This window comes from Chiloscyllium punctatum, chromosome 23 (genome assembly GCF_047496795.1).
Source record: "Chiloscyllium punctatum isolate Juve2018m chromosome 23, sChiPun1.3, whole genome shotgun sequence".
Classification (NCBI taxonomy): Eukaryota; Metazoa; Chordata; class Chondrichthyes; order Orectolobiformes; family Hemiscylliidae; genus Chiloscyllium; species Chiloscyllium punctatum.
This window is the reverse complement of record NC_092761.1, coordinates 84,197,497-84,223,484: the sequence shown is the minus strand read 5'-3', so window position 1 is coordinate 84,223,484 and position 25,988 is coordinate 84,197,497. Positions and strand designations below refer to the sequence as shown.

The 25,988-nt window shown below is 42.2% G+C and overlaps 1 protein-coding gene across 1 annotated transcript in view; it reads left to right on the top strand.

Moving 5' to 3' along the window:
- Positions 1–8,703: 8,703 nt before the first annotated feature.
- The window catches only part of dscaml1 (Down syndrome cell adhesion molecule like 1), a 584,291-nt gene continuing 567,006 nt past the window's right edge, over positions 8,704–25,988 (top strand). Inside the window, exon 1 of the mRNA XM_072593321.1 lies at positions 8,704–8,909. Coding sequence (XP_072449422.1) covers positions 8,867–8,909 — 43 coding nt within the window. The 5' untranslated portion in view covers positions 8,704–8,866. The remainder of the gene's footprint in view (positions 8,910–25,988) is intronic.

Genomic DNA, 25,988 nt, shown 5'->3' with positions numbered 1-25,988 from the left:
TGTCTAGGTGAATTGGGCATGGGCAATGCAGTGTTGTTGGGTTTAGGTGGGATGCTCTTTGGAAGTTTGCTATAGACTGAATGGCCTGCTTCCACACTGTAGAGATTCTATGATCCATCTTATCAAGAATCTTATATGCTTCAATCAAGTCATCCCTCACTCTTTTAAACTCGAGTGGAAATAGGCTCAGTCTGCCCAAACTTTCTTCATTAGACACCCACTCATTCCAGGTATCAATCTGGGAAACATCCTCTGAACATCTTTCTTTAAATAAGCAGACTAAGACTGCTCATGGTATTTGAGGTGTGGAATCACTAATTCCCTCTATAACTGAAAATTAACATCCTTAACTTTGCGTTCAATTCCTCTTGTAACAATGCCAGCATTCCTTTAGCCTTCTCAATCACTCGCTGCACCTGCATACTAACTCTTGTGACCCATCCATTCGAACATCTAGATCCCTCTGCACCTTGAAATTCTGCAGTCATTCTCTGTTTATGTATCACAGAAGTGGTTAATTGTAGAAAGTAGCTATTCAGCCCATTGTTCCTGCACCAGCTCGGCTTGTTCATTCTTCCTGCCAAAGTGAACAACTTCACATTTTTCCTCATTAAGCTCCATCGACCAGATTTTTCCCATTAACTCAACCTATCGACATCAGTCTGCATAATTGTTCTTGGAACCATAGAATCATAGAATCTCTACAGTATGGAAACAGGCCATTTGGCCAATCAAGTCCACACTGACCCTCCAAAGAGTATCCCACCCAAGCGCTCCCATAACCCTGTAACCTGACATCCCGCATAGCGAACCCAACTAGCCTGCACATTCCTGCACACTATGGCCAATTTAGCCTGGCCAATCCACCCTGACATGCACTCCTTTGGACTGTGGGAGGAACCGGAGTATCTGGAGGAAACCCACACAGACATAGGGAGAATGTTCAGACTCCACACAGACAGTTGCCAGAAGTGTGGAATCGGGCGCGGCTCCCGTTATTTGTTGTAGAGCTCCTTGCCTTTTAGGGTGCTATATAAATGTAAGTCATCCTTTTCCTTCTTCCAGGGGTTTTTTTTTGGGCTTCCAGCTAAGGAACACCTGGCAATTCTCCCCGTCAAGGTTCATCAATGAAAAATGGCCAACTGGGTGTTGCGCCAGAAAAGAGTTGGCGTTGGGGAGAAAGTGTGAGCCAGCAGAAGAAAACGTTTTGACAAAAACATAAATAATTTGCATCTGGTTTTTGTTTGGTCTTGAGGGAGTGTGCAACTTTGGTGTTGTGAGACAGTGGGCCAATATGTTTCAACATTAAACAAAGCAGGTTAAACTACACCAATCACTGTAATTTCCTATTTCCCTCTGTCAACAGACCCTTTGAGGACATGGCTGCTGAGATAGAACAGCATCTTGTCCTGTCTTGCCCACTGCAAGCCACAACTTGTTTCTGCCTCAGTTTTAAATCCCATTACTGCTTTTCCCTCCTGGTATCTTGAACAAGTTCACCTCAGAAGTCCTCCTCTTCAATGGGTCATTACTAAAAAAATAGCTACAGCTCATCTTTCAAACAGCTTTGAATCTGGACTTGTAATTGGTGAAGTTATGTTTAGTAAACTGTTTTCCAAGCTTCAATTCTCAAAGCTGAAGTGTCTTTTATTGTTCATTGGTAACAAGGATAAAATATTGTTTACGCAATGTCGCTATTGCATATTCATGGATTTGAATCAGTATGTCCTCAAATAAATCATCATTAAAGAACCCTATAATTTCATTTTTAAAACATGGACCTAACAAATTCGGAGAATCAGGACTGAATATGGAATTATTGATCTTGCATGTTTCTTTAAATACAGGTGATTGACTAAGCGGGGCGTGAGGGAAGGATTGCTTTTTATGTCTATTCATGATAGGCGTTAGTATGATACTGGAAAATCAATGATTAACAAATTAACTAAGTTTATTCACCACATCCATTCCATTAAAGCAATATAAACATTGCATCTGACCGCTCCTTAAAACTTGGCAAGTGAACCACTTTTTGATCAACGTGTGCACATTGACTCTTTAATAGAACTGATTCGTTACCCCTGTAGGCTTCACTCCTGTTGTGCAAGACAGAATGGATTTGCACAACCTACAGCCAGAAAGGGAAAAATGATGTCCTTCCAAACCTGTCATTGTACTGTTTGAGAGAGAGAGGGAGAGAGAGAGAGAGGAAAAGAAAGGGGGTGGGGGGGGAAGGGGGGAGCCGGGGGAGGTGGGTGCGGTGTGGAAATATGTACTCTCTTTGTCTGTTTAATCATTTACAGCAATAACAAACTCAGAAAATGCTGGAAACACACAGCAGGTCTGGTCGCAGCTGTGGGGAGGTTTCTGAGTCTGAGATGATGGTTCTTGCTGGACTCTGAAAAAGAACCACATTTAATTGACAATGTTAACTCAGTCCGACCTGCTGAGTTTTTCCAGCATGTTTCAGATCTCCATTACCAGCAACATTCTTTTGCTTTTTTATATAACACCCACTGAATTTAGACATCATGGGGTCATCCTACCATGACAGGAAGGATGTGAATGCATTGCAGAGATTAAGGGGTGACCTTAGAGGAGTTTATAAAATCATGAGGGGCATGGATCGGGTGAACAGTCTTTTTCCCAAGGTTGGGGAGTCCAAAACTAGAAGACATGGGTTTAAGGTGAGAGGGATGGAGGTTTGCAGATGACACCAACTTTGGAGGTGTAGTGGACAGCAAGGAAGGTTACCTCAGGGTACAATGGGATCTTGATCAGATGGGTCAATGGGTTGAGGAGTGGCAGATGGAGTTTAATTTAGATAAATGTGAGGTGTTGCATTTTGGAAAAGCAAGACCATTGCACAAGGGTTAACTTTTCCACACAGAGGGTGGGGTATGGAACAAGCTGGCAGAGGAAGTTGTGGGAGTGGGTACAAATACAATATTTAAAAGACATCTGGATGGGTGGACAAATTAGAAAGGTTGAGAGGGATATGGGCCAAATGGTGGTAAATGAGACTGGGACAGATTGGGATACCTGGTCGGCACAGATGAGTTGGACCGAAGGATCTGTTTCTGTGCAATATGAATCTATAATTGATTTACAAGAATAGTTCAGGACCTTTAGTGACGAGGATAGTTTGAAGGAATTGGGAGAAGGAGGCTAAAAGGTCAGCTGATGGAGGTTTTCAAAATCATGAGCAGACTGGATAGATTACAGGATATTGGGTGGCATGATGACTCAATAGTTAGTACTGTTGCCTTACAGCACCAGGGACCCGGGTTTGATTCCATCCTCAGGCGTTTACCTGTGTGGAGTTTGCACATTTTCCCCATGTTTCCTCAGATGCTCCGGTTCTTCACACACTCCAAAGATGTGCAGATTAGGTGAATTGCCATACTAAATTACCCATAGTGTTCAGGGATGAGTAGGCTACATGCATTAGCCAGGGGCAAACATGCAAAGTTATAGGGAAAGGGTCTGGGTGGGATTCTCTATGGAGGGTTGGTGTGGACTTGTTGGGCTGAATGGCCTGTTTCCATGCTGTTGGGATTCCATGGTACGTAGTAGGTACACATAAACTGCTTTCAGTCCTAATGTGGCCAAGAACCAGAGGACACAGGTTTAAAATGACTTACAAAAGTAATAAATCCAAGGTGAGAGAAAACGTTATCATACAGTGAGTAGTTAGAGTCTGGAATGCACTGTCTTAGTCATAGAGTCATAGAGATGTATAGCAAGGAAACAGACCCTTCGGCGCAACTCATCCATGCTGACCAGACACCCTGAATTAGTCCCATTTGCCAACATTTGGCCCATCTCCCTCTAAATCCTTCCAATTCATGTACCTATCCAGATGCCTTTTAAATGTTGCCATTGTCTCCACCACTTCCTCTGGCAGCTCGTTCCATGCACGCACCACCCTCTGTGTAAAAATATTGTCCCTTAGATCCTTTTTATATCTTTCCCCTCTCATTCTAAACCTATACCCTCTAGTTCTGGACTCCCTCACCCTAGGGAATAGAACTTGTCTATTTATCCTATTCATGCCCCTCATGATTTTATAATCCTCTATTAAGGTCACCCCTCAGCCTATGATGCTCCAGGGAAAACAGCCCCAGCCTATTCAGCCTCTCCCGACAGCTCAAATCCTGGCAACATCCTTGTAAGTCTTTTCTGAACCCTCCCAAAGTTTCACAACATCCTTCCAATAGGAAGGAGACCAGAATTGCATGCAATATTCCAACAGTGGCCTAACCAATGTCTTGTACACCTGCGACATGACCTCACAACTCCTGTACTCAATACTCTGACCAATAAAGGGAAGTGTACCAAATGCCTTCTTCACTATTCTATCTACATGAGACTCCACTTTCAAGGAGCTATGAACCTGCACTCCAAGGTCTCTTTGTTCAGCAACACTCCCAAGGACCTTACCATTAAGTGTAATGCTCCTGCTCTAATTTGCCTTTCCAAAATGCAGCACTTCACATTTATCTAAATTAAACTCCATCTACCACTCCTCAGCCCATTGGCCCATCTGATCAAGATCCTATTGTATCCTGAGGTAACCTTCTTCGCTGTCCATTATATCTCCAATATTGGTGTCATCTGCAAACTTACTAACTATACCTCTTATACTCACATCTAAATCATTTATATAAATGATGTAGAGTAGTGGACCCAGCACCGATCCCTGTAGCATTCCACTGGTCACAGGTATCCAGTCTGAAAAACAACCCTCCACCCCCTTTGTCTTCAACCTTCGAACCAATTCCGTATCCAAATGGCTAGTTCTCCCTGTATTCCTTGGGATCTAACCTTGCTAACCAGTCTACTATGAAGAACCTTGTTGAATGCATTACTGAAGTCCATAGTTATCACATCCACTGCTCTGATCTCATCAGTCCTCTTTGTTACTTCTTCAAAAAAGCTCTATCAAGTTTGTAAGACATGATTTCCCACACACAAAGCCATGTTGACTATCCCTAATCAGTCCTTGCCTTTTCAAATGCATATACATCCTGTCCCTCAGGATTCCCTCCAACAACATGCCCACCACTGACGTCAGGCTCACTGGTCCATAGTTCCATGGTTTTTCCTTACCAACTTTCTTAAATAATGGCACCACATTAACCAACTTCCAGTCTTCCGGAACCTCAGTTTTGACTATTGAAATACAAATATCCCAGCAAGGGTTCCAGCAATCACTTCCCTAGCTTCCCACAGACTTCGAGGTTACACCTGATCAGGTCCTGGAGATTTATCCACTTTTATGTATTTCAAGACATCCAGCACCTCCTTTGTAATATGGACATTTTTCAAGATGTCACCATCTATTTCCCCACATTTGATGTCTTCATGTCCTTCTCCACAGTAAACAATGATACAAAATACTCATTTAGGATCTCCCCCACCTCATGCTCTTCCACACATAGGCTGCCTTGCTAATCTCTGAGATGCCCTTTTCTATCCTTAGTTACCCTTTTGTCCTTAATGTATTTATAGAATCCCTTTGCATTCTCCTTAACTCTATTTGCCAAAGCTATCTCATGTCCCCTTTTTGTCCTCCTGAATTCCTCTTAATTATACTCCTACTTCCTTTATACTCTTCTAAGTATTCACTTGGAGAAAGTGAGGTCTGCAGAAGCTGGAGATCAGAGCTGAAAATGTGTTGCTGGAAAAGCATAGCAGGTCATTCCTGAAGAAGGGCTCATGCCCGAAACGTCGATTCTCCTGCTCTTTGGATGCTGCCTGACCTGCTGCGCTTTTCCAGCAACACATTTTCAGCTAAGTATTCACTTGCTCTGTTCTGTCTATACCTGATATAAGATTCCTTCTGTTTCTTAACCAAAACCTCAATTTCTTTAGCCAGTCAGCATTCCCTACACCTACCAGCCTTTCCTTTCACCCTATAAACACCCTAATATACTTTCTCTGGACTCTCATTATCTCATTTCTGAAGGATTCCTTTTTTTTTCCAGCCATCCCTTTACCTGTGAACATCTGTCCCAGTCGGCTTTTGAAAGTTTTTGCCTAATACCATCAAAACTAGCCTTCCTTGAATTTAGAACTTCAACTTTAGATCTGGTCTATCCTTTTCCATCACTACTTTAAAACTAATAGAATTATGGTCACTGGCCCCAAAGTGCTCTCCCACTGACACCTCAGTCACCTGCCCTGCCTTATTTCCCAAGGGTAGGTCAAGTCTTTCATGTTCTCTAGTAGGTACATCCACATACTGAATCAGAAAATTGTCTTGTACACACTTAACAAATTCCTCTTCATCTAAACCCTTAACATCATGGCAGTCCCAGTCTATGTTTGGAAAGTTAAAATCCCCTACCATAACCACCCTTTTATTCTTACAGATAGCTGAGATCTCCTTACAAATTTGTTTCGCAATTACTCGCTGACTATTAGTGGGTCTTTCATACAATCCTAATAAGGTTATAATCTCTTTCCTATTTCTCAATTCCACCCAAATAACTTGTAGTGGAGACAGATTCAATTGAGGCAGTGAGGAGGGGCACAAGCTGGTTCTTTCGATAGATACAGTGTGCATGGACACAGGTCGAAAGCAGGACATTGACACTGGGTAATGACGCTTGTTGGAAGAGCCGGTGAAGTCATGATGGGTCGAATAACTTTCAGAATTCTAATGTGCAAAAGAAGGCCATTTGGCCCATCATGGGAATGCCCTCCTGAGATTCTGTGATTCATAGAATCATAGAGATTGGAGGATTTGAGCTGTAGGGAGAGGCTGAACAGGCTGGGACTGTTTTCGCTGGAGCATCGGAGGCTGAGGAGTGATCTTATAGAGGTTTATAAAATCATGACGGGCATGGATATGATAAATAGATGAAGTCTTTTCCTTGGGGTGGGGGAGTCCAGAACTGGAGGGCATAGGTTTAGGGTGAGAGGGGAAAGATATAAAAGAGACCTAAGGGGCAACTTTTTCATGCAGAGGGTGGTACGTGTGTGGAATGAGCTGCCAGAGGAAGTGGTGGAGGCTGGTTCAATTGCAACATTTAAAAGGCATTTGGATGGGTATATGAATAGGAAGGGTTTGGAGGGATGTGGGCTGGGTGCTGGCAGGTGGGACTAGATTGGGTTGAGATATCTGGTCGGCATGGACGGGTTGGACCGAAGGATCTGTTTCCCGGAAGAGTATATTTTCAAAACGAATCCATTGGTGAATGAATCGGTTTCAGAGAACCAACAGAGAGTGTCCAGTTTAAATATTGAAATGCATATTCATGTTCCATTTCGTTTTATCTTCGCGTGTGTCTTTTGTGCCTTCTGGTTGTGATTTGGGGGTTCCTGTCTCAAACGTGTGGGCATTTATTTCTCTTCCGCTCGACTCCTTACAGTCCAGCAGTACTTCCTTCACCGTCCTCACTTCTCACTACCACACAAATGTCAAACATCGAAAACTTCACAACTCAGACTTTGTCAAAGCTTTTGGTTTTGGAGCGGATTTTTTTGTAACCACTGAGATTCTTTGGAATATTGGTGGAAGGTGAGTTGGATATAATTACAGAGCCGGACGGGGGGGGGGGGGGGGGGCGGAGAGTGAAATAGCTCTTTTATAAGAGCTAGTATAGTCACTGTGACTGAATGGCCTCCTTGCACTGTCCCGGTCTATGACCCTGAAACAGAAAATCCATGGACGCTTTTTGTACAATGAAGCACTTGGCCAGTAGAGGGAGTCTAGACACACACGGCTGGAACAGAAACTTTTAGGAAAGATTTGAAACTTTTCAACTTGTGTCTGGGTCAAGTGTCACTGAGACCCACTTTCCCATCTCCGGGGACATTTGACAGTCCGTAGATTTAACATGTGTGTAATATATCATCTTTTTTTAAAAAGTAAAATGCTTGCATTTCCCACATTTATTTTTTGGAATCAAAGCCTGAATCGTGACAGATTGTGCTGAAGGGTCACTCTAAGACAGTTCCTGCGCTCTCTGCTTCTTCCCGCGATTTTCCTTTTTTTGGGGGTGAAAAAATTCTCTGCTGAGCCCCGCTCCCCCAGCCCTTGCCCAATGTTAATTCTTTTCCTGCCCTCAGATCTTTTTGTCCATTGGCTGGCAGTTCAAAGCCTTTCAAATAAAACACACATCTCTTTTAACACAAAAGAGCAGCCTCGCTGACTTCACATGATCTTTGCAACCTGGACAGTAACGACTCCGTGAACACATAACATCATTTAGCATCCCTGGCTTTTTGTTGCTATCATCTCTCTGAATTCGTAAAGACAAGGGCAGACTTTCGGTGACTTTAAATCGAAAATTGGCACCCTTACTCTCCATTTTTTAAAAAAAACCTTACGGTGTGATTTGTCCCTTTAACTGACAAGTGTTAAAATCCCGGTGGGTTTTAACCCCTAGAGTCGTGCAGCATCAGGGACACGTGGTGTCTACACTAGATCTCTGCATGGATATACTCAAAACTATCACTATTTCCCCTGCTTTCATTCTCATGGGGGCTCGTCTCCTTCCTCTTGAGCAAATCCACCGATGTTATTTGGTTTTGCTGTTTTAAAACAAAACGATCAGACAGTCTTGGGTTCGTTAGCTGGTGTACACAGTACGCACGGTGACTGCTGCGTGCGTGTGTGTGTGTGTGTGTTATCTCCAGATTTCTGGAGCTGGGCGGGGCGAGGTTCCTATCCTCCACCTTGCAAGTGATGACATGTCCCGAGTAGGCAGTCGCTGGGAACCGCTGGTTACCTTCACCTCGCACACTCCGGTTACCAAAGCTCAGGATCAGAGCTCTCTCTCTCTCTCTCTCTGTACTGCACTGAGACTTAACACACACACACACACATACACACAGGGAAATAGGTGTTTATGGTATGTGGCTGACCACTCTACTCCTGGTGTATTCTTTAACTCGAGGTACGTCCAATGTATTTTCAAACGGGTGAGATGAGAAGTACAATGTAATTTGCTGCCTGTTATGTTAAACAAATATGATCCATTTTGTTGATTGCAATCTTTAATTTTTACTGTAGACAGGGTTGATTTTCGTTTAAAAATGAGTTTTGAATGTGGGGCTTCTTAAATGTTCTAAATATAAAGCACGTTTCTCTTAAATATGAGCATTTTCACCAAAGGCAAGTATGGAACCAGTACTTTTACATCAACGATTTAAGGCCAATTACATTGAGGATGGTTGTATTCAGGAAGATTTATTGAGGGTGATTACATTGGGGTGATGTATTGGGGTGATTGTATTGAGATGATTATAATGAGGCTGATTGCATGGAGGGTGATTGTAATGAGGCGATTATATATATTGAGGGTAATTGTATGAGTGTAAATGTATAGAGGGTGATTGTATTGAGGACAATTGTATGAGAGTAAATGTATAGAGGGTGATTATATTGAGGGTAATTGTATGAGGGTAAATGTATAGAGGGTGATAAATGTATAGAGGGTGATTATATTGAGGACAATTGTATGAAGGTAAATGTATAGAGGGTGATTATATTGAGGGTAATTGTATGAGGGTAAATGTATAGAGGGTGATTATGTTGAGGACAATTGTATGAGAGTAAATGTATAGAGGGTGATTATATTGAGGGTAATTGTATGAGAGTAAATGTATAGAGGGTGATAAATGTATAGAGGGTGATTATATTGAGGACAATTGTATGAAGGTAAATGTATTGAGGGTGATTATATTGAGGGTGATTGTATGATTTGAGGAGGGAAAAGTAACTCCTGTCTACGTAATGATGTGAGCGTGTTAGGATTATAGATTGTATCAACAATAATCAAAGCCTCGGATATACAGTCTTGCAATGTCTGTTTAAAAGAAGCAGTTTCTTCCTTTTATCACAAGCGGATAGCAATGACTGAGAGACCCAATTTTCCAGGAAAAAAAAGCATGCTGTTTTTATTTTGGCATTATAGATGAAAAATTGAACCGAGCAAATGTATTTATTTCCCTGCAGCTGCCTGGCGTTTTGTTTCCCAGTATCTTATTTTTCATTCATTGTTGGTCCTTGTTCAGAGTGTTTGGTGTGGGTGCTAGGTGTTCCACTCCGGACCCTCTACAGGATTGTCCACCGCCTCCTCATCCCAGCTCACAAGGTGACCCCCCCGCCCCGATACATACACACACCAGGCATGCCCGTGGTGTTGGGGGGAGAATTGGAGCGGAGACCCCCACTTAGAGGGTGAGCTGAAATATTGGTCGGGTTGATTTGACACGCAGGGTATAGTCTGACTACCGAGGCTGCCCATTCGCAGGAGGTGTGTGGCTGGCGTTACAGGAATGTTCACCACTCCTGCTCGCTTCAGAGTCAAGCCCAATTTCCATCGAAATTCTCGGCTCCATCCAGGGACCCTCTCGCTAAGACAGACCCAGACCAGTGCCGGGCAGAGTCCGCAGCAGCCTTCCAGAGAGAGAGAGAGAGAGAGAGAGCCTTTTCCTAGCGGGGACTCACATCTGAAAGTGTTAATCAGCTGTGCCATCTCTGATGGACCTGTCTCTGAATGATAAATTTCTGCAAGGTGCAATGAACTGAAAATTCTGAAATACTGTTGCAGTAGAATCCCCAGTGTGCTCTGTCTGGACTAAACAATGCAAGTGTCTGTAGTGCAGATTCGGGACAATGTCTTGTTGCAAAATCTCTACAGAATTTAGATAATTTTTCCACTTTTGTTTGATTGTGATGATGAAAAGGGGGTGAGGGTGTGTTGGCTGGAGATCTCTTTTATCCTGTTCGCTGGAAGTAACGACAATTGGACAAAATTGCTCTCTCCGGTAGACTCAGTGTCACTAATCAGCTAACGTCACATAACAGCTTTCATTTATCGGTACAATTCTTCATGAAGCATCTTTGTAAACCTTTAAAAAGACAACGTATCTTTAAAACAAAACCTTCAAATGCACTTTAAGGAAATAGATTTTTGCAACTAAGAGGAAGCTGTCTGAAATGTGTTCTCTCTCTGTCTGTCACACTCTGTCTGTCTCCCTCTCTCTATCGTTGTCTTCCTGTTTCTCACCCCATTCCACATGATGGGAAGTGTTCAGATGTATTTGCACGTGTCCCGGAGTTAGGTGCTAGCCCGGAATTATTCTCAGAAAACGCGGCGCAGTCCGACCCCTGGTGACATGTCAGAACCGATGGAAAAATAATTGATTTTTTTTTCCACTTGACAACGGAAAGCCCCAGTGGGAATTTGTCAAGGTTTGCTTGGGGCGGTCAGATGCGTAATTTTCGCTCTCAGTTCGCTCCTCGCTGTTGAATGTATAAGTGGCCGCTCCGTCCAGTTCCTTACCAATTCCATTCTTGCCTGTAGACTCACAGACTGGGTTTCATATAGGATTTCATTTAGCAGTGGTTTGAAGGGGATTCAGTGTTAAAAAAAAGAGACAATTTCAAATAATGAAGTTAGCAGGTGTTGTGGAAATGAATTCGGATGATCCGCTCATTTCTAATGAATTTCTCATTTTACAATCCTGCTTGAAATGTGAATGGTCAGTTTCTGGGGCGCAAACTGGTTCTTTGTGCAATCCAAGCTAAATGCTTGAAAGCTAGAGTTGCTTTCAGTTATAGTTAAACGCATCACACTGAGAAACATATCAATCGCAAACAATGAATTATCATAGTCATGGAGTTGTAGAGAGGTGTCCAGCACGGAAACAGACCCAATCCGGGCCAACTGGTCCTCAGCATTCCGCTTGTGAACAAAAGATTAAAGGACACATCTATACCACAAAATGGAATTACAATCAACATTTGTAATTTTACCAGACTGTGAATGGGAATTAGAATAGTGAAACAAACACTGGTAAATAGCCCTCCCCTCTCAAGTATTTCTTTATTTGGATGTTTTGCTACCAGGATGTATTTTTTTACTGGTTGGTACACAGACTCTGGGGCTGACACACAGAGCAATGCTGTATGTCCCCTCTGGGGATTCCCCTTTATTGTTAGACAATAGAGTGGAGGACTTTCCAATTAGCTTCCCCCTCTGGTGTTGCTGTTCAGAAGCATGGGCACACGTAGGGTTGATACAGGCTACTTATCAACATTAAGAGCTGGAAATCTCTCTATCACCACCCCTCCCCCACCCCACCAAGCACTCGTGCATTTTCTGCATCCACATAAGATAGCAACTGAACGTCTTTTATTGTTCGTTTGGTCAGAAATCAGAATATTTGTTTCCTTTGCTGGGAAACATTGTGTTTTAATTTAGTTTTGGACTCAGCACAATGATAAGAATATAGGTTGAGAGGGATGTGGTTGCTATATAAATGAATTGGGGGGGGGGGGGTTGGTGAGACAATGGAATCATTACAGTTGAAGTAATAATATAAAACAAAAGAAGTGCAGATGCTGGAAATCTGAAACCAAAACAGAATCTCAGCAGGATTGGCTGCATCTGTGCAGAGAGAGCAGAGGGAATGTTTCGGGTCCAGTGGCCCTCATTTAGAACTGCTTTTCATTATTTGAAGCCATGTTGCTGGTCTCTGTGAATGCCCACCCTCAAAATCACTGAGATATTGCTGATTAACCTGCTCAAACATGTCGTGACACATCTCTGGAGCAGGTGGGACTTAAATCCAGGCCTGCTGGCCTAGAGGTAGGGACACTACCACCACAAGACTTCCCCTACCCTCCCCACCCCCCAGAAAACAAAGTCGCAAAGGGGAAGTGAAGTTTGTTGATGACAGTCTTCCAACAGAAAAGTGTCGACATGATAGGTATGCAGTGCACAAAGCTCGGGAAAATCATAAATATTATTTTCTAAACCTGCTGTGGGCATTGGTGACAAAGTCGGAATGTATTAGCCAACCATTTTGTTGCTCTGAATTACAGGTTGTGCAATGTGAGTGTCCATGTCTGTTTTAATGCTACAAAGTGTCTGTCAGTGTCATCTCAGAGGGCATTTAAGAATGAGGTCCATTGATGTCAGAGCTAGAAACACATAAAGCCAGGCTTCCTTCATCCTGAAGGATAATGCTTCAGTTAAGATGTTATGACAATCTAACAGTTTCATTGTCACTCTTATTAATATCAGATTTCATTGAAATTGAAATCTACTGCTGGTGGAAGTTTGAACTCATGTTTGCTAGATTATTAGTTCTGACCTCTGGATCACTCGTCCAAAAACATAACCAACAATACTGTACATTCTGCTCATATTTCATGTTCGCTGGTTTGTCCTTATATGAGTTTTGTTATTCTAAAATATTATTAAAGGCTACTTTTAGTGCTGCTGCCTCAGTTGAGGAGAAACTTTTAAGATGAACACCAGGATTTGTTAGCAACACCAGCTTGGCATACAGGCAATTTAATGGAATAATAGACTTAAGTAATGTGGCTACAGTAGCTCCATGCCATTTATCTAAATAATCCATGAAGTGAAAACATTGAATGTTCTCACTCACTATCTGCATTTGTACCGAGCTCCCCGTGGAACCAAGTGGAATCAAGGCGGGCTATTTTGGAGAACAAGGAAACCAAAAAACTTTTTAAGGTATCGTCAGCCATACCTAGTCAATGAGATTTGGACAATAGTTTCATATAACTGGGGAATTGAGGCTAGAGTTGGTAAGAGTGGAAGATGTTGCAAATGAACAATGTGTGTGTGTTGGGCCAAATGCCAGGCTAATGGAACAGACGCCTCACAAATCTTGATGGAGACAAGAATGTTGAGTTTGATTTGCTGAAGCATTGGGATCTAACTGAGAGGATGTGGAACAATTCTTTAGTTCCTTCTCTGTTTTTCTGTTCAAAGAGGTTCTTAGCAGTTTTTTGTTCCCTCAGTTAGATGTCACCTAATTTAGCACGTGCTCAGATAGCTCAGTTGGCTGCCTACTGTATAGGTTGGTACCAGCAGTGTGGCTTTGATACCTGCACCAGCTGAAGTTACCATGAAAAACTCTCCTTTTCAATGTCTCAGCTCACCTGAGATATGGTGACTCTCATGTTAAACTACCATCAGTCATCTCAATAATGAAGGATCTGCCAGTAGGGCTTCGGTGACTTGACCTCATTTAGATATTGTGTCTTGGTATTCATGTCAGTGTGGTGCACTTCAGTTGTTTTTTGCCATGGTTTTATATGAAGTAAGAGATACCTACCTTAAGAGGTTCTCCTTGGGGTTAAGGTAAAGTAACCATAGTCCCAGATGACCATAGGGCTGCTCTCTCATAGAGAGATGCAACTGGTGAGGGTTTAATATGAGTGTTACCATGCCTCAGGTAAGGAGGTTAAGTACATAGGACCTTCATGGTGACATCAGCTGGTACAGAAATGGAACCAGCACTGTTGGTGTCTCTCTATATCACAAAGCAGCCAGCTGTGCTGACCAAAGCATGCTGACTATTTTCAATAGTTGGAGGCACAAATGAATAATGTCAACATTATGAAGGTTATTATTTTGTGCACTGAAGGTACACGTTCATTCATTTAAATTTACCTCTTTAGAGACCATGAGAATCCGAGTGTAACATACAGTAAGAGTACTGTGCATGGTGATGATCTGAACTTGCCAGAAGGGGTGGAAATAGCCATTGTTATTGGCTGCAGGCAAACTGAATGGCCCAGTGCACATGAATAGGACAACACTGCAGTTTGTTGACTTGCTGGCTAATGTGAGGAGAAAGTGAGGACTGCAGCTGCTGGAGATCAGAGCTGAAAATGTGTTGCTGGAAAAGCGCAACAGGTCAGGCAGCATCCAAGGAACAGGAGAATCGACGTTTCGGGCATAAGCCCTTCTTCAGTTGCTGGCTAATGTGACCATCTCAGAAGCAGCTCCAAATTGTCAAAGTTTTGAATAACTATGCATACATAATAGATGTTTTTCTGATCCAGCTGTTATAGAATCCTTCTGACAGTATAAATGGGGAATTTCATGAGAAACTAGGTTCCTGGGCAATGTTGCTGAACCCTACTCACACCATGAAATAAATAGACTGTAAGAATAATATTAAAGGGTGAGACTGTCATTGTAAAGAGGAGATCCACATTTCATATTACACAGTAGGTAATAACAATAATGTCATTAAAAGTAGACTAATGAATGATCAACCATATCAGGAATTGATAGGGAAACTATTTCTGAGGTGGGAAATGCCTTAAAATTAGAGATGGTGACAACTGTTGATACCAGGGAGCTCTTCTTCCTACAGTGGTCGTGGAAATCTGGAATTCTCACCCCTACTGAGCTGTTAATGTTGGAGGGCAGGGTGAGAGGATGGGTGTGGGAAGGGGTGATCCAACTGAAAATTTGAAAGTGGAGATTGATGGATTTTTGGCAAAGGCTGAAGTGGCAATGGGAAAAAGGTGGCTAGATGCACAAAAGTTACAGGATCTAATTGAACAGTGGAATAACTTGAATGGGCCAAATAGCTAACTCCTGTTGCTAAGTTCCTAATTAGCATTCAAAGAGCAAATCTAAATGAGTAAATTCAGAGTGCTCTGCTTAGAGGAATAATATATACAGGTGGTAGTTCTCTCCATAGTTGTCTGTCATGAGCTAATTCCCCAACAAAATAATCAATGCCCATAGATGATGGAGTATCTGTGCAATGGGAAGTACTCTTCGATGCAAGTCCATAGTTTGATGACTAATGGCTGAAATGAAGGCTTGTAGGCCACAAGATAAAGTTGTAAATTGGATTTTTAATCAGATAGATAATGGGAAACAGAAGGTAGTTATTATTGATAAAAATTCTAATTGGGCAGTTGTGATTGACAGAGTCGCACAGGGATTCCTGTAGTAAATAATAGTGACATTGGTGGAGTTATTGCTGCTGGAATATTTGTGAGTGACAGTAAGTGCTGTGGGAAAGTAAAGCAGTTGAGGAAAATGACGCAGTGACATTGTTCAAGAGAAATCCAGAGGCACTGACTGACTGGGTGGATGAATGGAGAGTGTCATTTAATATTGAAAAATGTAAGCTAATGCATAAGGCAAGGCTATTTTGGGTGTGTTGTCCAAATATTGAAACCATTGTATGGCAGCCAGTAGTTGGCACAGCCCATATAAACTCAGCGTGGATGACAATCTGACATTGGACCTAATATAGAAACCCTGATGAGTGCATGCAACATCTTAAAGTTTCCCCACAGAGGAAGATGAAAAAATTAAGCCGAGGAAATTGTTTAATAACGGTAAAGAAAGGAGATGGAGATATTTTCATGTTGGATGTCATGATTAGATAAAGAAACTAAATTTAAGGGGAACAAAGCCTGAGTATCTTTTCTTGGAGCTAATTTCATATACAAATAGACTTGTTAAACAATTCAGTGAATGTTGAACTACTCAAAAAAAAAGGGAAAAGTTATTTAACTCAAAAAGATTCCAGAAAGATAGAAGCTTGCTAACTGTGCATTTGGATAAATGGAGAGGAATCAAAATAAATGACTTTTTGAATAAAAATTGATGGATCACCAAGAATGGAAGTGTTTGAGGTGGGGAAGTTTGATTCAGAATGATGCCTACTTTACTCTGCTTCAGCAATGTCCTGTAGAACCAAAATCAATGTTAGAACATAGAACATAGAACATAGAACAATACAGCACAGAACAGGCCCTTCGGCTCACGATGTTGTGCCGAACTTCTAACCTAGATTAAGCACCCATCCATGTACCTATCCAAATGCCGCTTAAAGGTCGCCAATGATTCTGACTCTACCACTCCCATGGGCAGCGCATTCCATGCCCCCACCACTCTCTGGGTAAAGAACCCACCCCTGACATCTCCCCTATACGTTCCACCCTTCACCTTAAATTTATGTCCCCTTGTAACACTCTGTTGTACCCGGGGAAAAAGTTTCTGACTGTCTACTCTATCTATTACTCTGATCATCTTATAAACATCTATCAAGTCACCCCTCATCCTTCGCCGTTCCAACGAGAAAAGGCCAAGAACTCTCAACCTATCCTCGTACGACCTACTCTCCATTCCAGGCAACATCCTGGTAAATCTTCTCTGCACCCTCTCCAAAGCTTCCACAACTTTCCTAAAGTGAGGCGACCAGAACTGCACACAGTACTCCAACTGTGGCCTAACCAAAGTCCTGTACAGCTGCAACATCACTTCACGACTCTTGAATTCAATCCCTCTGCTAATGAACAATAATACTCCATAGGCCTTCTTACAAACTCTATCCACCTGAGTGGCAACTTTCAAAGATCTATGTACATAGACCCCAAGATTCCTCTGTTCCTCCACCTGACTAAGAACCCTACCATTAACCCTGTATTCCGCATTCTTATTTGTTCTTCCAAAATGACAGAGTAGAGTCATAGAGTTGTACAGCTCAGAAACAGACCCTTCAGTCCAACTTATCCATGCTGACCAGATATCCTAAACTAATCTAGTTCCATTTGCCAGCATTTGGCCCATATCCCTCCAAACCCTTCCTATTCATATACCTATCCAGATGCCTTTAAAATATTGTAATTGTAACAGCCACCACCACTTCCTCTGGCAGCTCAATCCATACATGCACCACTCTCTACATAAAAAAGTTGCCCCTTAGTTCCTTTTAAACCTTTCCCCTCTCACCATAAACCTATGTCCTCTAGTTTTGAACTTCCCTACCCTGGGGAAAAGACCTTGGCTATCCATGTGCCTCATGATTTTATAAACTTCAGCCTCTCATGCTCCAGGGAAAGTAGCCTCAGTCTATTCAGCCTCTCTCTATAGCTCAAACCCTCCAACCCCAGCAACATCCTTGTAAATCTTTTCTGCACCCTCTCAAGTTTAACAACATATTTCCTATAGCAAGGAGACCAGAATTTAATACATATTCCAAAAGTGGCCTGACCAATGTCTTGTACAAATACCACACTGACCGTGCCATTTTACCATTCATGTTTGTCATTCTGTGGTCCCTCTAGGTGGGACTGTCATGTTATGGGCAGTTTATACTTTGGCTTTTTGCCCAATGGGACCTGGATCAAGACTGCTCAGAAGCATTCATAGACATGGCCTTTTTTTGTTGCAGTATTCTCAAAGATTAGAGCCCTGATCAGAAAGCTCAATGATACCACTATAGGACATGTACTGAGTACAAAAAACATCAAATTAAATTGCTGGAACCTTCTGTTGTGGGGAAAAACACCAGTCTCAGTGTCAGAGTCAGGGGTTCAATGACAGAGTTCATTGCACAAGGAAATATCGGAGCTCCGGGGAGAGAAAGACACCAACAGCATAGTGGTCAGCTATGAGTCTTCTCTTGACCCGGAGCACTTTTATACATCTTGTGATACAATAGGTCAGTGATGAGATTACTGCCTTTGTAACATGGTTTGTTTATGGCAATCATTGCAGAATTGTTGATAGTTTTGATCCAGTCTTCGTCAGTTCCAGCACAGCCTTTGTTAAGTTCTGTGTGGTCATTGTCAGTTTCAGTGTAGATATTGTCAGTTTCAATGTCTGTGCGGAAGTCCATTGCTGTAGTAATGGGCGCTAATCGCTCTTCCTGAGAAGGACGATTACTGCAGCCCTGGCTATTAGCACTCTGTATTGAGTCAAACTGCATCAAACTGTTAGCATTTCTATAAGAGGTGTTGGCTGGGCCCAGATTTTTCGGCGGGACCCAGATATTTCAGCGGGCAGTGCACGTTACTCATGTGTATTCTCTCCCCCCACCCGCCTTAAACTGTGTTGTAAGTACATTGTGCTGGCATTCTGGTGGCCCCAGGCAGTGTCTGTATCTGCTCTGCTGTTTCTCTCCATATTGTGATCCGACGGCCATCTTGTGTGTTAAAGGTTTGTGCGAAGACTTGTAGCTCGGGTGCTCGTTGTTGTGGTCCTGTTCGCTGAGCTGGGAATTTGTGTTGCAGACGTTTCGTCCCCTGTCTAGCTGACATCCTCAGTGCTTGGGAGCCTCCTGTGAAGTGCTTCTGTGATCTTTCCTCCGGTATTTGTAGTGGTTTGAATCTGCCGCTTCCGGTTGTCAGTTCCAGCTGTCCGCTGCAGTGGTCGGTATATTGGGTCCAGGTCGATGTGATTGTTGATTGAATCTGTGGATGAGTGCCATGCCTCTAGGAATTCCCTGGCTGTTCTCTGTTTGGCTGTCAGTTCAGAAATGTTCTTGATGTATGGTAAAGTGATTAGTCCTTTGGGTTGTGGCATGTCCTCGTTCCATTGTCTTTCCCTTAGGCATCTGTTGAGAAATTGCGGGGGTATCCGTTTTTGGCGAATACATTGTATAGGTGTTCTTCTTCCTCTTTTTGCAGTTCTGGTGTACTGCAGTGTGTTGTGGCCCTTTTGAACAGTGTCTTGATGCAACTTCTTTTGCGTGTGTTGGGGTGATTGCTTTCGTAGTTCAGGACTTGGTCTGTGTGTGTGGCTTTCCTGTATACCTTTGTGGTGAATTCTCCTTTCGGTGTTCTCTGTACCATCACGTCTAGGAATGGGAGTTGGTTGTCCTTTTCTTCCTCTCTAGTGAATCGGATTCCTGTGAGTGTGGCGTTGATGATCCGGTGTGTGTTCTCTATTTCTGTGTTTTTAATGATTACAAAGGTGTCATCCACATATCTGACCCAGAGTTTGGGTTGAATTTGCGGTATGACTGTTTGTTCTAATCTTTGCATTACCGCTTCTGCTATGAGTCCAGAGATGGGTGAGCCCATGGGTGCGCCGTTGATTTGTTCATATATTTGGTTGTTGAATGTGAAGTGTGTTGTGTGTTAAGTTAACCAACCGATGGCTCAGTGGCCATCTTGTGTGTCTGTGTGCCTAGTATCACCCTGCTCCATGCCGTGTCCCTCTTCACCTCCTTGTATTCTATTCTTGAATAATAAAAAATTGTGATTGTTGGATAGAGATTTTCAATGTGCCCTGTTGGTTTGTCCCACTTTTGTGATGAATATAGTTGGTCTCAATTGAGTCCTTAGTTTGCTCAAGGTGTCCATACACAGGATTTGTCACTAAATTTAAGACTAAACTGGAAGTCATTGTTGGTCTTAGATTTTGGGTCAGAAGTTTGGAAGAGACTTTATCTATTGAAATTTGTAGTGAATATTCTGTCAGTGAAACATCTATCAGGTCTCAAGCTGAAAACATACTCTTGGGTTTTGGATACTTTAACCTATAGTCCTGCAGACCCTAGTGTTAGGAAATTGAAATAGTTGTGTTGTAGATTTGATTCTCTACAGTGTGGAAAAAGGCCCTTTGGCCCAACCAGTGTACACTGACCCTCCGAAGGATAACTCACCCAGACCCATTTCATTCTGACTAATGCACCTAGCAATATGGGCAATTTAGCATGGCCAATTCACCTTGCCTGCACATCTTTGGACAATGGGAGGAAACCAGAGCAAACCGACACAGACATGGGGAGAATGTGCAAACTCTACACAGACAGTCACCCAACGCTGGAATTGAACCTGGGACGCTGGTGCTCTGAGGCAGCAGTGCCACCCACTGAGCCACTATGCTGCCCAGTTAGGCTCTAAAGTTCATTCATGTTGGTGCAGTGCAAATGTGACTTTTCTGTCATTCTGACACATCTACATTTTTATTTATTAATTCATTGATGAGATGTGGGTGTTACTGGCAAAGCCAGTATTTACTGCTCAAATCTAATTTCTCTTTGTAAGATGATAGTGAACTACTTCTTGAACTGTTGCAGTCCATCAAGGGTGTTGATGCACCCACAATGCTGTGGGGAAGGGAGCTTGACCTAGTAACAAGGAAGAAATGTGATATATTTCCAAGTCAGGATGGTGCATGGCTTGAAGGGAGTCTTGCAGGCAGTGGTGTTCCAATCGACCTGCTGCTCTTGGCTGAACATTAACTCTGTAAATGCAAATATATTCTTTTACTAACTATCTTTTAAATTTGTGAGCTTATCCACCCACCACCACCTCCCTATCCTCAGTGATACTAACTTCCAGAGATACATCTCTGAGACATAGCACCAGGGCTGCAGATCTCCAGCATGAGAATAACAAGGGAATGATTCCTTATGAATTTTCTGCAAATCCAAGTTTAGTATCTCATCTGGAATTTACAGAGGTGCAATCTTTGAGAAAAAAGGAACGTTTGTTATGATGATGGTCACACATTGGGCAAGCTTATACAGATTATCTATGACTTCCTCAAAAAATGTTGGTTTTACAGATGCTTGTATGTGAATATTTATATGAAAAACACAGATGCCCATTAATAAAGGTAAGGTTGCCATAGTCCTAGAAGAGTGTTTTTATTAGAGAGAGACAACTAGTGGTGGTTTACCATGAAGGTCACTTCAGGTGTAGGGCAAAATTGAAAATATGGGAACAGCATAGAAACCTCAGCCTGAACAGGAACTGAACCCATGCTGTTGGCATCACCCTACACTAAAAAAAAGCTGACTAGCCAAGTGAGCTAACCAACCCCAACAAGCCCCAGTTGCTGACTTTATCAAAGCTTCTGAAAAATAGCAGTTGTAGTGTGTTGCAAGATTTAAGCATTTTATTACAATAGCCTTTCTTTCATTGGAGTAAACGCAGTGAGTCCAGTTGTGGCTGTCTGAGGCTCAGAGTACAATACACAACAGGAAGAAGACAGTGAGGCTGGGATGAAATCTTCATTTACATTTCATTTGAGAAATTAAAGACTGAACAACATTGTTGTACATATTTGGAACTCCTAAAGTTGGTTTTAAGCAATTTGAAAGCTCGCTGTGCACGTACATTGTGTTCAGGTACACAATGAGTCAGTACGCTATGTAATTGAAGAAATTGCACTGAGGCATACTTGAAGACAATGAGAGAATTCATACAGTCATAGTCATAGAGATGTACATAGAGAAACAGACCCTTAGGTCCAACTTGTCCATGCTGACCAGATATCCTAGTTAATCTAGTCCTATTTGCCAGCACTTGGCCCATATCCCACTAAACCCTTCCTATTCATATACCCATCCAGATGCATTTTAAATGTTGTAATTATACCAGCCTTCACCAGCTCATTCCATACATGCAGGAAAAAGTTGCCCCATAGGTCCCTTTGAAATCTTATCCTTCTCAACCTAAACCTATGCCCTCTAGTTCTGAACTTCCCCAACTCAGGGAAAAGACCCCGTATATTTACCCTATCCATGCCCCTCATGATTTTATAACCCTCTATAAGCTCACCCCTCAGCATCCAAATCTCCAGGGAAAACAGCCCCAGTTTATTCAGCCTCTCCCTATAGTTCAAACGCTACGATCCTGAGAACATCCTTATAAATCTTTTCAAAACCTTTTCAAGTTTCACAAGACCCTTCCTTTTGGAGGGAGACAGAATTGCACACAATATTCCAAAAGTGGCCTCAGAAATGTCCTGTACAGCCACAACATGAAGTCCCAACAAAAAGAACTGGCATATTCATGAAGAAAGGTTTCACACTTTGACTGAAAATGAATAAAATAGAGATGAAGATAACTGAAAGACTTCCTCACCGTCATGGGATGAGATGTTTTGACATAGTTTCTAACCAATGTTGCCTGCGAGATCTTGGTTTTAGGTACTCTTCTGAGCTTATTGATATAAGGGCTCAAATCATAGCATGACCAAGAGTACAGTTGCACTGAGATTTGCAAACTCTGAAAGCAGCACTTGCAAGTGAGACTGTTACATTCTTGAATTGAAAGGGTTTAGAAAAGATTTACAAGGATGTTGCCAGGGTTGGAGGATTTGAGCTATAGGGAGAGGCTGAATAGGCTGGGGCTGTTTTCCCTGGAGCGTCGGAGGCTGACCGGTGATCTTATAGAGGTTTATAAAATCTTGAGGGGATGGATAGGATAAATAGGCAAGGTCTTTTCTCTGTGGTGTGGGAGCCCAGAACTAGAGGGCATAGGTTTAGGGTGAGTGGGGAAAAACTTAAAAAGGGACCTGAGGGGCAACTTTTTCACACAGAGTGTGGTGCATGTATGGAATGAGCTGCCAGAGGAAGTGGTGGAGGCTGGAACAATTACAACTTTCAAAAGACATCTGGATGGGTATATAAATAGGAAAGGTTTAGAGGGATATGGGCCAAGTGCTGGCAAGTTGGACTAGATTATGTTGGAATATCTGGTTGGCATGGATGAGTTGGACGGAAGGGTCTGTTGCCGTGCTGTACATCTCTATGACTCTAAGCCCTTTCTTCATTGTGGGTATGGTGTGAACTTAGAAATCAACCTTAGAGATACATTGTAAATGGCTTTAAGAACAATAAAATCTGGGCTAAACTTGTGCCGAAAAGTGTGGTGCTGGAAAAACACAGCTGGTCAGGCAGCATCCGAGGAGTAGGAGAGTCGACACTTTGAGCAACAGCTCTTCATCAATCTACATTTGTGACTAAGCAGGGCAAATAAGCTGAAATGGAAGGAGGCCTGCAATGACACTTAAGCTGTGGAAAAGACGTAACAAGATATTCATACATTGAAAGAGAATTCTTTTCCTGAGCCAACAGGAAAGGTGTATTGGATTTCATTGAGATCCAGGTCAAATGGCAAGGTCTCAAGGTCCGAGATCTCAGAATTATCACTATGATCACCACCAGCCTTTGAAGTCTTTCAATTTCGAGGCAAAGTGCTCTACCTTTTTGAATGTTGGTCATATCCAGATGGCATATGGAACAGAGGTCACAGAAATACTGCAGGTTGCAGTCATGGACCAGGTTGAGGACATGGTAGATCTAAAGATAGGAATAGCATCTCGAAATCCTCAAACAGTTGAGTTCGCTAAAGTCTGACATCAAGAGCAAAAGTAAGAGAAAAGCAAGACAAAGTGAAGATATATTATGATACAACAGGCATGAACCTTGGAAAATCACTGAGCTGGGTGATCAGGAAAAGCATTGTAGTTGGAGCCGTTGTAAAGAGACTTGGCACATTCACATATCTAGTGAAGATTAGAGAGTATCTGTCGATAACATATTTTATTTGAATGAAAGAGGAAATATGAAGAAGGGAAAGCATAAGAAGCCTCCTATAAACCAAATTATTCCAATAGCTCCAAGTGAAGGAAAAGAAAGTCAACAAGAAACTGCAAAGTTTGCTGATATTACAGAACCCACTGGTGGGGCAAAGTAAATCAGCGTCTTTGATTAAGACAAATCAAACATTGTAACAGTCCCAACAATTTCATGGAGTTGGTTGTCAGAAAGTTCAGGATTGGCACAGTCTGAGATGTTGAGAGATCAGAGTCAGGAAACTGAAAATGAGAGAAGGTACCCAGACAGAAAGAGAAAGAAGCCAGACAGGTTAGTTGTTAAGATGTAGGAAGGATGAAGAAATAAGCTTCATTACACCTTGTCAATAATATTTTTGTAAACACGGACTGGTGTTTAGCAAAACCACTTCTGTTTCACAGGTAAATTAATCTACCACTATCGGTCATTGGGTTTTTGTTTAGAGTACTGTAAAAATAAGTATGCAACCCAACTTGTTAATTTTAAGGTATTGTTGATGTAGTCATATTGTATTCTGGGAAGTTACCAAAATGTATGCTTTGGCATTTTAATTGACTAGCTTTTTTAAAAATGTAGGATCAGAATGTTATTTATTGCAAGATCTGCGTATTTTGTGATAAAACCCTCTCTGTTGCTCTTACAATGGGGAGGTGTAAATAAAGCTAATTCATTAATAGCCACCTGTTAGTCTTACTGCAATGTGTAACAATGTTCATTTCATATTAGATTCCCTACAGTGTGGAAACAGGCCCTTCGGTTCAACAAGTCCACACTGACCCTCCGAAGAGCAACCCACCCAGACCCATTCCCCTACATTTACCCCTGACTAATCCACCTAACACTATGGGCAATTTAGCATGGCCAATTCACCAGACCTGCACATCTTTGGACTGTGGGAGGAAACCGGAGCACCTGGAGGAAACCCATGCAGACACGGGGAGAATGTGCAAACTCCACACAGATTGTGTTACCCGAAAATGTTTTATCCAGTAAGCAGAGAATCTGTACTGGGTCACTTGCCAGTGGTGGTCAACATTGTTCAAGTTGTAGTTGACAGTTTAAAACAGCAGACTATACCTAGTCTGGTGCACAGGGATGTGATTAAGTTATCAAGCTAGATAGATCCCATTGTCAACAGGAACCATGTGCCTTGACTTCACTCAATGGGCCTCGTCTTTGTTATCTGTCATATTCTTTGTGGTTCTCAACATCCTTTACAATTGGCCTGTTTGTTACAAAGTTCTAGGAAGAAGAAAGATCTTTTGACAATCTGTGCTCACGAGGAATTATTTGGCAATGTCATGTGTGGCCTCATATTGATTATGCAGTTGTTGCCTGGATTTGATGTAGGAGTTCTGACTTTATATGTTTTCTGGTGTCAGGCAAAATTTGAAGCTGGAGTGAGCAAATGGGACAAATATCGACCAAAACTCTCACCATGAGTTAAGGTTTTCATTTCTGATGTTGCTTGCCACTTTTCAAGTTGTCAACAGGTGGCTAGAGAGTAAGGAATAATGAGTTAGTCACTGAACTCCCAACAGCAGATAAAAGATGACTTGTCAGAGGGAAGCATAGTGTTAGATAGGCAGCTATCGAAGAGAGCCAGATTGCAGGCAGGCATTTTGAGCTTAGCTGTGTTTATGACCATCAGTTCTAATGTTCTTAATTCTAATCCTCTCTGTCCATTCTGACTTTGCCATTATCCTGTGTAGATCATTACATGAAAAAAAAGACATTGCCACTGGGTTTTCTTCAAGAATTGCATAGCGACCGACAAAATGGCTTAATCCATGTACCAGTTTTGTTTTGGAAGAATACCTTGCAAATAGTATAATTATTAAGTAAAATCCTAATTCTGGTAACTAAGACCCAAACGAGGATGCATGACACCTTTGATTCTGATTTGACTCGGAGAATGTCCCTGCTTCATCTGGGGTTGCCAACCGTGATTGGGCATTTTCCTGGAGGTCTCATTACAAGACTCCTGTCCATTTGAAAATCCTTTTTCTTCCTTGATCTTTGATAATTAACATTATGAAAACATTTTTGCTCAGATCCTCCTCTGATTTTTA